Source organism: Nelumbo lutea, chromosome 2, assembly GCF_056320005.1.
Source record: "Nelumbo lutea isolate HS-2025 chromosome 2, American lotus-T2T, whole genome shotgun sequence".
In the NCBI taxonomy this organism is placed as follows: Eukaryota; Viridiplantae; Streptophyta; class Magnoliopsida; order Proteales; family Nelumbonaceae; genus Nelumbo; species Nelumbo lutea.
Genome location: NC_142685.1, coordinates 32,473,681 through 32,489,223, shown reverse-complemented (window position 1 = coordinate 32,489,223; position 15,543 = coordinate 32,473,681). Strand labels below are relative to the sequence as shown.

General features: G+C 37.2%; 1 protein-coding gene across 3 annotated transcripts in view; it reads left to right on the top strand.

Moving 5' to 3' along the window:
* Positions 1-8,250: 8,250 nt before the first annotated feature.
* Positions 8,251-15,543, top strand: part of LOC148869677 (formin-like protein 18) — a 123,254-nt gene continuing 115,961 nt past the window's right edge. For all 3 annotated transcript variants that reach the window (XR_016106467.1, XR_016106466.1, XM_088967250.1), the window contains exons 1-2: positions 8,251-8,798; positions 11,188-11,888. Coding sequence is in view for 1 of the 3 variants with exons in the window: in XM_088967250.1 (XP_088823376.1) it covers positions 8,726-8,798; positions 11,188-11,888 (774 nt within the window). In the remaining 2 variants the exon portion in view is untranslated. The remainder of the gene's footprint in view (positions 8,799-11,187; positions 11,889-15,543) is intronic.

Genomic DNA, 15,543 nt, shown 5'->3' with positions numbered 1-15,543 from the left:
ACGAATTAATTAAAATTTATTATATAATATACTATATATTTATATATTAATACGTTATATATAATATATTATAATAAAATTGTCATAATATATATTATAGGTTATAATATATATATATTATATTCGATTTTTAATCAAAATCCAACCGAAAATTTTAATTTTATTGTAATTCAGTTTCTATTTGGTTTTTAACCAAATAAACCGAATGCTCACCCCTAGTACCAAAGACGAAACATTGGGGTCGGAAGGGAGCCAAGTTGACCGAAGAGATATCCTCGTCGTCTTTTGTAACATGGATCTTGTATGAAGATCACAGTAGACGCAGCAGCGGTGATGGTAAAGGGTTTATTGCAAGACGGGCAGCTGATTCTCATCGTCTTCTATGACCTATATCTTATATGAAGATCACAGTAGACATGGCAACGGCGACAATAAAAGGGTTTCTGGTAGAACGGGTCGCAGTTGCGAACACCTACAAGACATATAGAGTGAACAATTATCGCCATCGTCAAGTCCTAATGGAACATACGAAAAATCGTTTTTACCCTTACATTAAGAAAGGGCGTTAATAGTAAATTACTATTTTAGCCCTATATTTAACAGAGCTGCAGTGGAGAAGAGCATCATCGCCTACAACAACCGTTGCAACTTCCGTCCGGCGGTGCCTTATCTCCGTCGGGATTAGGATTGTTCAAAGAGAAGGCATCTGATGAGGGACACGGTGCATCGAGATTAGGATCGTTGCCCTCTTCTCTAGCGTTTCAACTACTATCCTATGGCAAACACTATATCCACCATGGTCTGATGAGGAACACGGTCTGACGAGGGACATGTAGGAATGAGGAAGGGAGAACCAGAGAGAGAAACGAGAGAGAGGGGAAGAAAGTGAGGCGTTTAAATCTGTCGCTGCAAGTTGTAGCGGCGGTGACAAAAACAGGGGGAAGGAAAAGAGAGAGACGAAGGGGGAGAGAAGAACGGAATCGAGAGGACGAAACAGGCGTTTAATTTCGTTGGGGAATCTCGAACGGAAGAAGCAGAGATGGCGGCGCTACAGACCTTCTTTCCTCCTCTACCATCGGCATTGCAACTCTTAGCAGCGAACCTCCCTCACCGGACCTCTCTCTCTCCTTCTTCTTTATTTTCTTCTTCAACCCACAGCTCAGAACCCTTGTTTTTCTTCCCTTACCATTGTCACTGCATCTACAACAGAACATCATAAGCGGGGCTTGCATCGTTGAGCTGGGGGAAAACGGCCGTCAGCTTGCATGCAAACCATTGCAACATCGGCTGGGTTGTCGACGACGGAAGGCAGTTTAGGCGATCTTGATCCCAACCGAAACACAGTTCGGATGCAAATCAATACATGGCTCACCTTGTCTCCAACCTTTCGACCGAGCAATACAGCGGCGACAAGTTTCTCCCCCGAACTCCTCTTCCCATCTTCTCTCATTCTCTCTCTCCTCTTCTCTCTTTCTAGTTGTCTCTCTCTCCTCTAACTAGCTAACACCCGAGAATACACACTATTCACCTTCATCTTGAACCTCTGGACCGAGCAACATAGCAGCAGCGAAACCTCCTCCCTCCCATATTTTTCTCTCTCATTCTCTCTCCCTATCCATTTTTGTCCAACGAGATAATACCCCAAAAACCTAATCATTGTCTTGTTCGTTGGAGAACCTGCGGCGACAAACCGAGCTCCCTGATCCACAGTGCCGGCAATTCCATTCTTTCTCTCTCTCTCTCTCTCTCTCTCTCTCTCTCTCCCCCTCATTTTCTTTCTTTTTTTCATCTTCGATGTCTTTTCATCTCTTTCTTGTCCCCTGTTTATCTGTCACCACTGAACCTACATCAACGGAGCCCCCACTAAACTTGTCATTACTAAGACGCACCATTGAAGCCTCTATATAAAAACTGCCCTCAAGTTCTAAAGCTGTGCTCATGTTTCCAATTTGCTACATCAAATCTTCCCAATCCGACGTTGAAACAGAACTAGTAGTGGCGGTGACATTTCTCCAATCTCTGTTCATCTTCCTTTCTTTTTTATTCTCTTCTCTATCCACTTCCATCTTCCCCACTCGTCTATTACTACAATCTCCAACGATTGCCAATCACAGAAACCTTGAACCAGCTCTAGGACCTAGTTACTACTCACCGTTAGCAATGGAGACTGGAGAGGCCTCCCTGCTCTTTGGTTTTGTTCCAATTGTGTCAGATTGAGTAAACCGCCTCTGTTATCTGTTAAGCCATTCATCAACAGCTCCAGTCAAGCTGTATCCTTGGATTCACAGAAGCATCCTGCGGTAGCAGTTTTTAATGTTTTCATCATCGTGTCAAATTGCAAGGTCGAAGGCACATCTGTACTAACTTCCATTTCTCACCAGAAATGCTAATCAACTGGTTTGATTTTTTTTATTGCTTCTCTCCATCACCGTTCTTATTATCTTCCTTTGAAGTGCATCTTGTAACTAGCTCTCCGCTAGCAAGCTCTCGCGCTCGATGATGAACAGTGGCAATGGAAGAAGAAAGATGGAAAGAAAATGGGAAACATAGGGGAGGAGAGAGAGATAGAGGGAGGATTTTAAGTATAATTTAACATTAAATCAAACATGTGGAATCACATGTAAACGGTTTGTGATGCAGACTTTATTGGAAAGGAGTTATGTTATAATTGTTAGAAATAAGAGAGATACTTTACGATACCAAAATAGTATGGATATAGTTAATCAATTTCTTAAATCTTATAGATGGATACTTTGTCCTTTTTTTATCTATGGGTTTCCGAGAACAAGAAGAAAATAAATGGAAGTTGTTGGGGTTGAAGCCAATTCTTCGGTTCAACTACAAAGAAAGACAAGGAGTGGAATAGTTGTGCCACCAGATAGCGTCGGGGAGTAGGGAGTGGTTCGATGCAGTTGTTGCCGGCTATGTCCATTGAGCATAGAATTATTGTGCTGGTTGCATCATATCCTGTTCCACCGTTCACATAATCTCCCCGCCTCCGCCCTCTCTTACTCCACCCTCCTGCTACTAATAGTAAAGCGTAACCTAGTCCTCCTCCTCCTCCTTACTGTCTTCAGTGAGCAATCTAGCGTGCCGAAGTAAGTGGCACCACCCCTGCCTCTTACGTTCATGTTCATTACCCTCATCTTAATCACATCTACCGAGTTCGACGCCACCGTGACCATGAATCCCGTCGCAAAATAATAATTTACTATAGCTGTCGTAAATATAGGGTCAAAAAATAGTAGTTTACTATTTGACACCCTTTCTTGAAGTAAGAGTAAAAATGACTTTTTGTGTATTGATTACGATTTAATGATGGTGACAATTATCAGTAGAATTGCTTTAAGACAATACTTAAACAATAACAGTCTATTTGATTGTTGAGAAATGATGGGATGAGAAAGGAATTGATGGGAAGATAATTTTTTTTTTCAATTCTGTCACCTTTGTTTGATTGCTGAGACCAATTATTCTCCTAAATCTGTTTTTTAGTGTTTGATTGATGAGAAAATTTTACAGAATTGTTAGATCCATCCCAATTTGATAAGTCCATGCATTCTTATAATACTTGTTTTGGAGACGACGAGGCACAATAGTATTTAAACAATGAAACATGTGAAGTTGAAGAAACCAAAATCCTGGTTTATGGAGAAGAAAGTATACATATTTCCTGTTCTTTTTAGTTTCATTTTGAGTTATTGGCACCTTAATCTAGCATTTTTATCAATATACTACAACTAAAAATCAAAAAATTAATATCTCAAGATGCCTGTAACCATTAAAAACTATCTTATAGTTCCACAAAGAAAACTAGAAAAACCAAAAAATTAATATGGTAGAAGAAATTATACCTAAACAAAGAATATCATAAAATTTGGGTCAAACAAATACAATAAGGAAAAGAATCAGCTAAATACATATTAGTGTTTAATAGAAAAATAAGAAACAAAGCAATAATAAACATTATTAATAGAGTAAGAGTCAATAGAAAAAAGGAAAAAAAAAAACTGTTGTAACCTTCAGTAGCTCAAAAAAAAAAAAAACCTGAGATGACTTGAAACAAAGCAATAATAAACATCAAACCGAAAGATCTGAACAATGAGTTCCCAACAATAAATCAAAAATCAAAAACTAAGTATAATCACAATTATTGCAGATTTGGAACAAATACAAAATAACATTAATGAGTTCCCAATAACAAAAAAACGGAAGATTTGTTTCCCAACATAACACCAGAGAGTTCTCAACTACAAAAAACAGAAGATCTATTATAAACTCAACAAAAAACACTAGATATGATGAGTTCCAACGTTAAAATGAGAGATTTGGTGTTGAGATCTAGAACGATGGTGAGATGGCACTGAAGATGCCAGATCTAGTGCTGGGATTTAAAGGGGGAATTCACTCAATGAAATAAGACAACGGTGAGACGAAGGGAGAACTCATAAAACGAATGAAGACAAAAACAATATAAAAAAGAACGAAAATCTCAAAGCGATGCCAGATTTAAGCTAAAAGAAATCGCCGGAGATGGCACTGGAGATATGACCGTTGGATGGCATGTAGGAAGAACATGACTGTCTTCAAGGTGCTCTCGATAATATTTTATCACAAATGACCAAAATATCTTTTTCCACCGGGGTCTCTCCATTTTGGTGCGACCCCACGTATCGATTTTTGGGAACCTGTGTTCCACCTCTTTCTCCTCAATCCCAACTTTTCTTTCAAAACAAACACATGGAAAATAGAATATTCTTTAAAGATGCTTCCTATCCCATCTTTTTCTCAGCAACCAAACCGACCATAAGAATATAGTTAATCAATTTCCTAAATGTTAGAGATTGTTTAAAAAAATTATCCAAAATAAATTAAGTGATATTTAAAAGACATTTTAATCCTTTTATATGCCACTTAACCTCTACTAATGATTTTCAACTAAACTAACAATTTTCGAAAATTCAAGTATGCATGACACATTTTGAAATTGAATAAAGTAAAGGTACTCTGAAATTTTCCTTTTTTTTCAGCACGCACGTATTTTGACATCAAAGGAATGGACAAGAAATACGTAGTATTGCAGACATGCGAGACACCAACGAAAAGAAAAACAAAAGACATTTAAGAATCGATATATGCACCGACAAACTGAAATTCTCAATCAGAAAAAAAAATATAATAATGAAAAATAAGAAAAAACAGTAACTGGGATACCGAATTTCGGTTGCAATGTCCTACATCCTTATCCATCTCCGTTTCCTAAAGCCTGTTTTCTAATACAAAATTTTGGGATTTATTTATTCTGTTCGTTTCATTTAAAAAACTTTACCCTTTTTTAATTTTGTCAATTATTATACCGAATGGATAAGCTTTTTCGCATTCTGGATCTATTGGCATCCGTCACGTTGACAAGATTCTTTGGTTTGGAATTTTGAGTGGATCCCATGTGGGTCTCATAGGATTAATTTATTATTAAACACTGTTTTAATTGAGATAACAAACTTGGAAGTATTTCAAAAAAGTGGTGAGAATAAAGGGGTTACCTTCTAAACAATCCAAAAGCTCCTATATATTATTGGGTTTCTTTTGTTCATGCATTTTTTTTTTTTTCATTTCAAACCATTCACATCTAAGTATAAAATCTAACTCTTTTGTCATTGGCTTGGCTCCTGACCATATGTTGGAGTGGTCCCCTTTAACAACACTACTGGTGGCACGTGGAAGATGAGACAAATATGGGTGAACGAGGGAGAGAGATAAATGAAGGGTGATGTGGGTATAATTGGTGACTCCACTATATGATACCACATGGCACTACCTAAGGGCGATCTTATCACCTTAACTTTCCTGCGTCTTTGCTGTAGGAGTATTTGTTGTAGGCATTACGCCAACACATTTATGATGGGGCAACGCTCTGACTTTGGGAACTCACCCTTTGAACTGCCGCATTCATGACCAAGATTTACGGAACAGTCCCCTATGCACACTTGAGTCAATTTTTATTCTTTTATTATGACTTCGGCGAATCCTCACCTTTGGGAATACTCACAGTGCAACTCTTAAACAAGTGAAACTCTTGGCCCTTTGACTTCGGAAGGGATTTTTTATATGGTAGAGTGGACATGAAGCCAAAGTAAAATATTGGCATATTATACATAATAGGCAGTTGGAGTCTATGTTAAAAAAAATTATCCCAAAATAATGTTATTTATTTGTTTATTTATTTTTGTGATGCGTCAGTGCTATAAAACTATTTGGCTGTTTGGGTTAAATGAGTTGATTCATAACATTAAAACATGAAAAATAGATAATATTATAACAAATTATAGGAAAAAATTGAACATGTCATTATATATTTATATAAATATATTAAGCTGAAATGTGTACAAAAGAAAAATGGTGATGCAAAAAATGGAATCTAATAGTAATTTTTGCATTTTTTCCCCTTAAAAACTACAATAATGCTATATAAAGACAAACCTCATTGTGTGATTGACGAGACCGGATTTGCTCCTCACACTGGGCGCCTCACACGCACATCCTACCATGCATTGGGAACATCTCCTGTACTTAAGTTATTATTCACGGGAGATGTTCCCAATACACGGTCGATGTGCCTATAAGGAGCCCATGTGTGAGAAGCATATCCCTTTCCGTGAATGACTTATAATTTCCCCTACGTTATTAAAAATGACTATCACGTATAAGACAAACTTTACAACTTGTAATTGACTCTATGGTATTAAAAAATTATAAGACTACCACATATAAGATAAGTTTTCAAATTTAATTGACTCTAAGGCATTCAAAATTTACAGGAATGCCACATATAAGACAAATTTACTCTCTTTACAACAATGCCTCTATAATATTCGAAAATTGCAGCAATGCCATATATAATTATTTATGATTATGCCATCCTACAAAATAAAATGTTATCCCTCTTCTCTCTCACTTAATTCTCTCTTTCCTCATATTCATTATCTCAACTTTTATTTATTTATTTATTTTACTATTATCTAAGCATTTATTTATTTAATAAACTAAAATAAAATATTTATAAATCAATAAAATAAAATATATTTGACATTGAGAGAAAGATTTTAATAAACATTTATTTATTTATTTTATTAAATTTATTATTATTATTATTATTATTATCTAAGCATTTGTTTAGTTAATAAAAGTAAATAAATAATTTATAAATTAGTAAAATAAAGGAGATTTAACATTGAGAGAATAATAGACATTTATTTATTTATTTTTTCCTAAGTGTTTATTTATTTAATAAATTTAAATAAATTATTTATAAATAAATAAAATAAAATAGATTTGACATTGAGAGAAAGATTTTAATAGATATCTATTTATTTTATTATTATTTAAGCATTTATTTAGTTAATTATAGTAAATAAATTATTTATAAATTGATAAAATAAATGGGATTTTACATTGAGAGAAAAATTTAATAGACATTTATTTATTTATTTTACTAAATTATTTGTTTATTTAGAAATAATTTACTAACAAATTATTCTCTCCCCTTAAGCTCAATATTTAGGTAGGGTTGCCAATTGGTTGGGTCCAATCCAACTGATCCATTGGACCCGAACCGATTGGATCGATTGTAGTTTTAGGAAATGGAACCAACCAGGTCGACCGCCCGGTCTGACCCAGGTCCGACAGCACTCAGGCATAGGACACCTAGATACCACCCCACATGGAATTGGCGTTCTCTCAAGTTATGTATCTGCCCAGAAGCTTCCATTTCTAACTAGAACTTGTCCCTCACTGTGGAGGTTTGTGGGCTGAAAGTGCTACACGAGTCAGGTCGGACCGGTCTGGATTCCTGGACAAGGTCACGTGGTCCTAAGAGCCAAGATGACCATCCCAGCAGGTGGAAGAAGATTCCTGGGTCGTTCAAATTACCAGACTACTCAACTGGCAGTTAGGTTTGTCTGAGCCCAGTACGGAACCGGGCCCAGTTTGGCCCTCGGGGTTCAGTGTGGGCCGGCCCAGTAGCAACGCTTAGCACGTTGTGTCCGGAGGAATCTATATGAAAGGAACCGTACTGGGACACTTTACATAATGACCAAAATAACCTCATTGAATAGGGAGCCTTTTTTGTCGCCTTTGCCTGAAGCACACGTGCCAAGGGTCCAGCTAAGTAGCAATCTGAGCTTTTGGGGGGAGAGAGATGAACAATCAGACGTCATCTGCATCATCATTCACCATCGTTTCTGAACCAATAGAGACAGAGACAGAGACAGAGACAGAGACGGAAACAGAGTTTGAGCTGAGCCTGATCGTTGTTAGATCCGTTTGACAACCCTAGAAAATTCCAAAATCTCAATCTGTCTGCTGTTATTTTTTGCACAAAATTAATAAAAAACAGGGGAAATTTGTTTATTCCCACGGAAAACGAAAGTCTGGATAAAAGAATTAAGAAAACAAAGGAAAGGATTTGCAGAGAGAGAGAGAGAGAGAGAGAGAGAGAGAAGTGTATTTGTACAGGAGAAGACTAACACCTTAAAGTTGCAGCAAAATCCATTTTTATATTGGGTTCCTACATTCGCATTCTCGTCCGTGATGATTCATCCAAAATTTCCAGATTGGATCTTGCTATTGGAGCTTCAGGTGTCAATCAGCTGGGCATTGATGTCACTGGAAATGGAGCTGTTCTAGGGGTCGCTTTGCTTTTGTGGATTTATCGGATCTCCCCAAAATGGCGCTGTTTCGCAAATTCTTCTACCGGAAACCGCCCGACGGACTTCTGGAGATTTCTGAGAGAATTTACGGTATGTTCTAAATTAATTCCCGAGTTTTGTGGTTTCGGCTGATGGTTTATGGTCGAAACTTTTCATTTGGGTGTTTGATTTCAGGTATTTTGTTGAATTTCGTTAACTGCTGTTAATTGTTCGTGGGCATTCGAAAGTTTTGCATTTGGGTTGTAGTTTGGAAACTTGGGAGTTTAAATTGTTAATCTTTATGTTTTAAATCCTATTTATTCGAGTTTTTTGATGTGTTCGAAATATCTTGTGCTCTGTTACGTGGTTGTGGGAGGCTTTGTTCAATGCATGGTTTGTTGTATCGATATATTTAAGACTATGAATGCTAAGACGAAAGGACAGAGAATGGGAAAAATAAAAGAAAAAGAGAAAAACTTCAACTCTAATTGATAGTTTGACTTAGGCATGATTCACTTTAATAGAGCTTCCGATGGGGTTTTGAAAGTGTAAGGCGACCCCGTAAGGTTGCACTATGTAAATATACCAGCATTTGTCTTCTTTGCATAATCTCTGGAGAAAACAACTGTACCAGCTTCCCTCGGGGAGCATTCCTCGTTAAACGCTAGTACCCATTACTCTGGTTCAACCCTTATATTATATTGCCAAAAGAAACCTCCTATAAATTCTTAACTAATGCATTTTTATATAACATAATAAAATTTATCAACAGAAAAGAAAACAAGAACAAAAGAGGAGGTATGCTACTCAATTTTACAATAAAACCATAAGGAATAGAAGCGGTGGGATGGCAGCAAAAAAATCTAACTACTGCCACCCCAACCCTATGCATGAAGCTATATGAGAAATCACCAAACACAATTTACACAAGCCATGTAAAAGGCTGACCTTCGATAGCCATCAGAACCCAAGCACAAAAATAACCAACAGCTAGCCAACCCAACTCCCAACCCCTGCTTGTCCCAATTACCACCCAAACATCACCACTTTACCTCTCCACCTTCTTACTTTCTCCTTAGTGGTTCTGACATTCATTCCATCAATATTTTTCTGATTTGAATAGCCCATCTTACTTCTATCACTTTTCCTATGGTCCCCCCCAAATGTCCTATGGTCACTTTTCCTATTATCCCACTCCACTACATCCAATTGCAGATTTGCATAAGGTCTCTTCTCTTCTTATCTGATCTTTCATCCATTACCAAAATCTCCTCCACTAGCAGTGTCTAATCTCTGTACTCGTCTGGATTACAATCCAAAACTAATTCATCTTTAATCAAGTCTAAATCCAAGATCTCAAACTCCAAATTAGTTGTGTTGACCAGAAATTCATTTATCTCCTCATTGTTTCTCTGTGTTAGTAGCTGCTCCCTTAAACATCCTTATCATACCAATATCTGTTCAAGTCTCCTCCCCCTCCCCCACCTGAAAAAAACCTAAAGGCTGCATTTGGAAACAATGCAAATATAGTGTAAATGCAAATGACAGTGCATTTCGGTCCATGTAAATGCAAAGCTGGGTTAGTTTTGCATTGACAAATTTACCTTCTTACCAAACAACTTTTAGTTGTAATGGATGCAAATATGAATCCCAATAAAGTAATATACCTTTTTTTTTAACAAAAGCCCACTTTGAATGCAAACTTACTTCTTTATTTGGATATAAAATTACATCTCACTTTCAATGTAAACATGCCTTGGAAATTGTGTTTTCTGTCATTGTGAATGCATAAATGCATTCTCGCCAAACACTAGAAAAACTGAACCAGAGTGCATATTTACACTGAACCGGCATTTACACTCTATTTGCACCTTTTCCAAACACAGCCAAAAGAAAGGAAACCAAATCAGCTTGGAAACCTGTTATATGATCTTCCTTAATAAAATAACATTTTAAAATGTTCGAGCCTCTACTATAAATCTAAACAAAGTTTTGGTACTTTGGTATCATTCTCTTTGACCATTCTTAGTACAGCTCCTAGTTGTATTCTATTATTTTATAATAGTTAGGATGGGGCCTGGTCATCATTGTCATATAGGGAAAATTATGGTACAGCAAAGACATGGTATAGAAAGAGGTTTGACCAATCAAAGCACTCCCATGAATTGTGATGAATACCACATGATTGGTCACCTCTTTTATGATACCGTTGTTTGGATGTAAATTTTTCTGGTTTCATAGTCAAACCCTGTCATATATATAGTATACATGTAGTGAATGGTTCATCTTCCCTCCATTTTAGTTGAATTCTTATTTTGGTCAAAATTTGGTTACATTAACATTCATTTTTTTTCGATTTAGAGGAACACGAATGTCACATATATACATGTAAATTACTTGAAGGCATATCTAATAAATCCTTAATTAGTTTGTTTGTTTGAATTGCATTTCCAAAAGTATTCATTTATATTGGCCCTTACAATTTTCTATGTGCATATAGTTTTTGATTATTGCTTTTCTACGGACGTCTTGGAAGAAGGTGACTATGAAGTCTACTTGCGAGGCATAGTAGGTCAAATTCGTGACCACTTCCCTGATGCTCAGTTCATGGTTTTCAACTTTCGAGAAGGAGAGGGCCAAAGCCAGATTGCTGATATCTTACTTGAGTATGATATGACTGTAGGGGAGTATCCTCGGCACTATGAAGGTTGCCCATTACTCACAATGGAACTGATCCACCATTTTCTGAGATCAAGTGAAAGCTGGCTGTCACTTGGGCAGAAGAATGTGCTTTTAATGCATTGTGAACGAGGTGGGTGGCCAGTTTTGGCTTTCATGTTGGCTGCACTGTTGATTTATAGGAAGCATTATACAGGAGAGCAGAAGACCTTGGACATGATATATAAGCAAGCCCCTCGTGAACTTTTGCAGTTACTGTCACCACTGAATCCAGTGCCTTCTCAACTTAGATATCTACAGTATGTATCAAGAAGGAATGTTGGCTCAGAATGGCCTCCACTGGATAGGGCACTTACTTTGGATTGTGTCATGCTTCGAGTTATTCCTAATTTTGATGGAGAGGGAGGTTGTAGGCCAATATTTAGAATATATGGACAGGATCCTTTCATGGTTACTGATCAGAATCCCAAAGTCCTGTTCTCTACACCAAAGAAGAGCAAAGCTGTACGGCTTTATAAGCAGGTAGTTTGAAATTCTCTTTCTTTACTTTCTTTTGTACATATATTTTTCTTTTTGTAACCTTATTTTTCTTCCCGAGTAAACATGCTCTCTCTAAAATGTGTCTATACTTCCGTTTATTAATAACATTGATTGTTACTTATCAAAAAAAAAAAAAAAAAAAAAAGAGGGTGGGCCTTGGCGCAATGGTTAGGTTGCTCCATTGCGACCTGAGTGACCAGGGTTCAAATCTTGGAAACAGACTCTCTGTGTGTACTGGGGGTAAGGCTGAATATGGCACACTAATGTTGAATATGAAGGTTTATATAGAGATAAAAACAGAAGTCAACGACAAAAAGAAAGATGCCTTGTTTTGTACTGGCATATTGCACAAATAAATAATACAAAAAATAACAAATAAATGCATATAGATGTACATAAAAATAACTTGTATTGTATTGTTCATGCTTTGTTCTTACCCACATGATTGTCTACCCCATAGTTGATAATCAATTTCTTCTAAGGCACATGCATCACATAGATGGTCACACTTCACTAATGCATACAAGTGCAAGAAATAAAATAGGAATACCTTGCTCTTAAAACACTATTGGTTCATATATCTGAACTAAATAGTTAGATTTATATGTTATTGTTCTTTTAGTTCTTAGATTTTAGGGAAAAAAACCCTACTCTGATAGGATCCAAACCCATATCTAATATATCAAACAAGTGATATAAAATCTTAATATACATATTGCTTAAAGCTTAGGCCTCAAAACGCCTCGAGGCTTACATGCCACCCCTATGATACTCAATCACCTTGCCTTTGCCTTTAGAGGTTGATTGACATTTCATTAGAGAAAGAATTGCCAGTGGAGAGATTTGTTTACCTTTTGTGAGGTCAGAAGATCAATCGGCTGATTGTCTTACTAAAGGTGTCTCCAAATCAGAGCTTGACAACAATTTAAACAAGCTGGGCATGACAAATATCTATGCTCAGCTTGAGGGGGAGTGTTGAGAGTGTAAGGGCATTTATTTCCTTTCATGTCTTTTGTATTTGGGCGCCTACTCAAGGATCCATTTCTAATTTTCTTCAATATGTTAAGTAAAACATTTCAGGTTGTGAACAGTAAAACACCTGAGACTCTCGACAAAAACCTTCTTGAATACTTTAACTCTCATTAATTCATCTGTAAAAATACTGTTAAAAGTATCCAATGTCTTCACCCAATGGACTATTTTGACGATGATGGCTTCAATAATAGCATCCTTGCTTCTTTCTTTATCAAGAAAAATTCTTTGGTTCCTCTCCTTCCAGATTGTCTTGTAAACTGCTGCCCTTGTACACTTCCATAATATTCTTCCCTTCCTTCTTTGGATAGCTAACAAAGGTAGAGACCAACAAACTTTGTACATTTGATCCAAACAAAGAAAGAAACCAATCCCAATTGAAGAAGAAAAAGGGCAGGAGATTAATAAGTGATAGAAATCCTCACCATTGACCATGTAGAGAGAGCAACAATGAGGTGAAAGGCACTAATTAGGTATTTTTCTTTGCAGTAATTTACAAGTATTAATTCTCTCTAGAAGCACTTCCTAGCAAAAACCACCCACCGTATGGGGAATAGGTTTACTCCAGACCTCCTTGATTGGAAAAGACAACCTTTGATTGTCACGCAGCTGAATAAGGGATGAGAAAAAGGAAGCACGGTGAAGGAACCAGAGGGAGATAAGGTCCATATCCTCCTATCCCTTTTTGCAGTATCCAAACACATCCCTTCAAGGTTTTGAAGCAAGCTCATGACACTTGTTATTTCACACTTATGTTGTTCCCTTCTGAAACCCAAATCCTAATCAAAACCATTACTTGAATTAGAAGGAACCATAAAAGAAGAAATGGGTTCCTCCCTACGATTGGAGATGGCATAGAGAGGGAAATTGTGTCTTCAATGATAAATTGCCCACCCAAACATGATCCCAAAACTTAACAAGAGTTCTAGACCCGGAACTATATTTGAAAAAGGTAAGAAAGAAGGAAGAACTGAAGAATATCTCAAATGGACTTCCAAGGAAAAGCTCTTGTCTCCTTAGCCGAAGTTCTAGTGTCCCACCCTTCAATTGCAAGCTCATGAATGCTAATGGTCACCTTTGCCCACAACTTATCTTTGTCAAGAGGTAATCTCAACAACCATGTTCCTAGCAATGCAATGTTCTTTTTCTGTATATTACCAAGACTTAATCCTCGAGATTTTTTACTTCTACAGACCATTTCCCAGCTAACTTTATAGTCCTTCTCCTCCTCCTCCCTTGGATCCCATAAAAATCCCCTTATCAAGTCCTTTCCAAGTTAGATGTCCCCTTTCCCATGGATAACAGAGAGAGTACCATCAACCACTTTCACTTTATCCTGTCCAGAGGCAAGATGGTATGATGAGAAAGATAGGAGTCATTAGTCATGTGTTCAGAAGCTTTGGAGTCGATAACCCATGAGTTGGAAGTACAAGACTAGATAGCACTAAGGGCTGATGCAATACCTGTTTTAGTAGAGATGAGGAAGAAACAAAGGGCTGTTTTAGTCAAGACATTAGCTTGATTTAGGATGTCTACCTCTTCAGCTGTTAGAAGAAAAGCAACATTTTGAGAAGAAAGGACTGTTTAGAAAGATGCAAAAATCAAAAGAAAGTAGCAGAAATCAGAGTTCAAGAGGAGAGAAGATGAAGAAGAAGGTGGCGACAACTTGGGTTCAGAGAGAGATATTTTCGAACATAATCACTTCTCTTACACCCTTAATTCTATTTTATTAAGTTAAACTTTGGTAATTTACAGAGAAGCCCTTAGTTGGGTAGAAAATTAAAAAGACATAACATAAGAAAGAATAAGCCCAGATTAAGGCCCATTACAACAAAGAATAAACATCCTATGGGCCATTCGACTCATCTTCTCTACACTCCCCTGAGCATAGATGTCAATCATGCCAAGCTTGCCAGTATCATGCTGTAGTTTAGCCTTGGGAATGCCCTTGGTGAGGAAATCTTCTAACTGTCCTTCAGAGGTGATGAAAGGTAGATACACTTCTCCAGAAGCCACTCTTTCTCGAATGAAGTGTCTGTCAACTTCAATATGCTTAGTTTTGTGATGTTTTACTAGGTTGTGAGTAATGTTGATGGCGGCCTGATTATCATAGTATAACATCATTGGCTTATCGTGCTCAATACCCAGTTTCTCCATCAAGGATTTAAGCCACAATAGTTCAGAAACTCCATGAGCCATGGCTCTGTATTTTGCTTCGACTGAAGATCGAGCAACAACTGATTGTTTCTTGCTTCTCTAAGAGACAATATTACCTGCCACCAAGCTATAGTACCTAGAGGTAGATCTCCTGTCATCAATGTTTCCTGCATAGTTAGCATCTGTGTAGGCTTTAAGTTTCATATGGCCATGCTTGGCAAATAGAATTCCCTTTCTAGGGGAACCCTTCAAATAACACAAAATCTGCTCTGTTGCTGCCATATGAGTATCCCTGGGAGCATGCATGAACTGACAGTGTATGCAATGTCTGGCCGAGTCATGCATAGATAAAGAAGTTTTCCAAGTAGTTTCTAGAAGACTCCCTTATCTTCTAACAATATTTCATCTGAAGCAGAGAATTTATGGCTCATATCGATAGGAGTAGCAA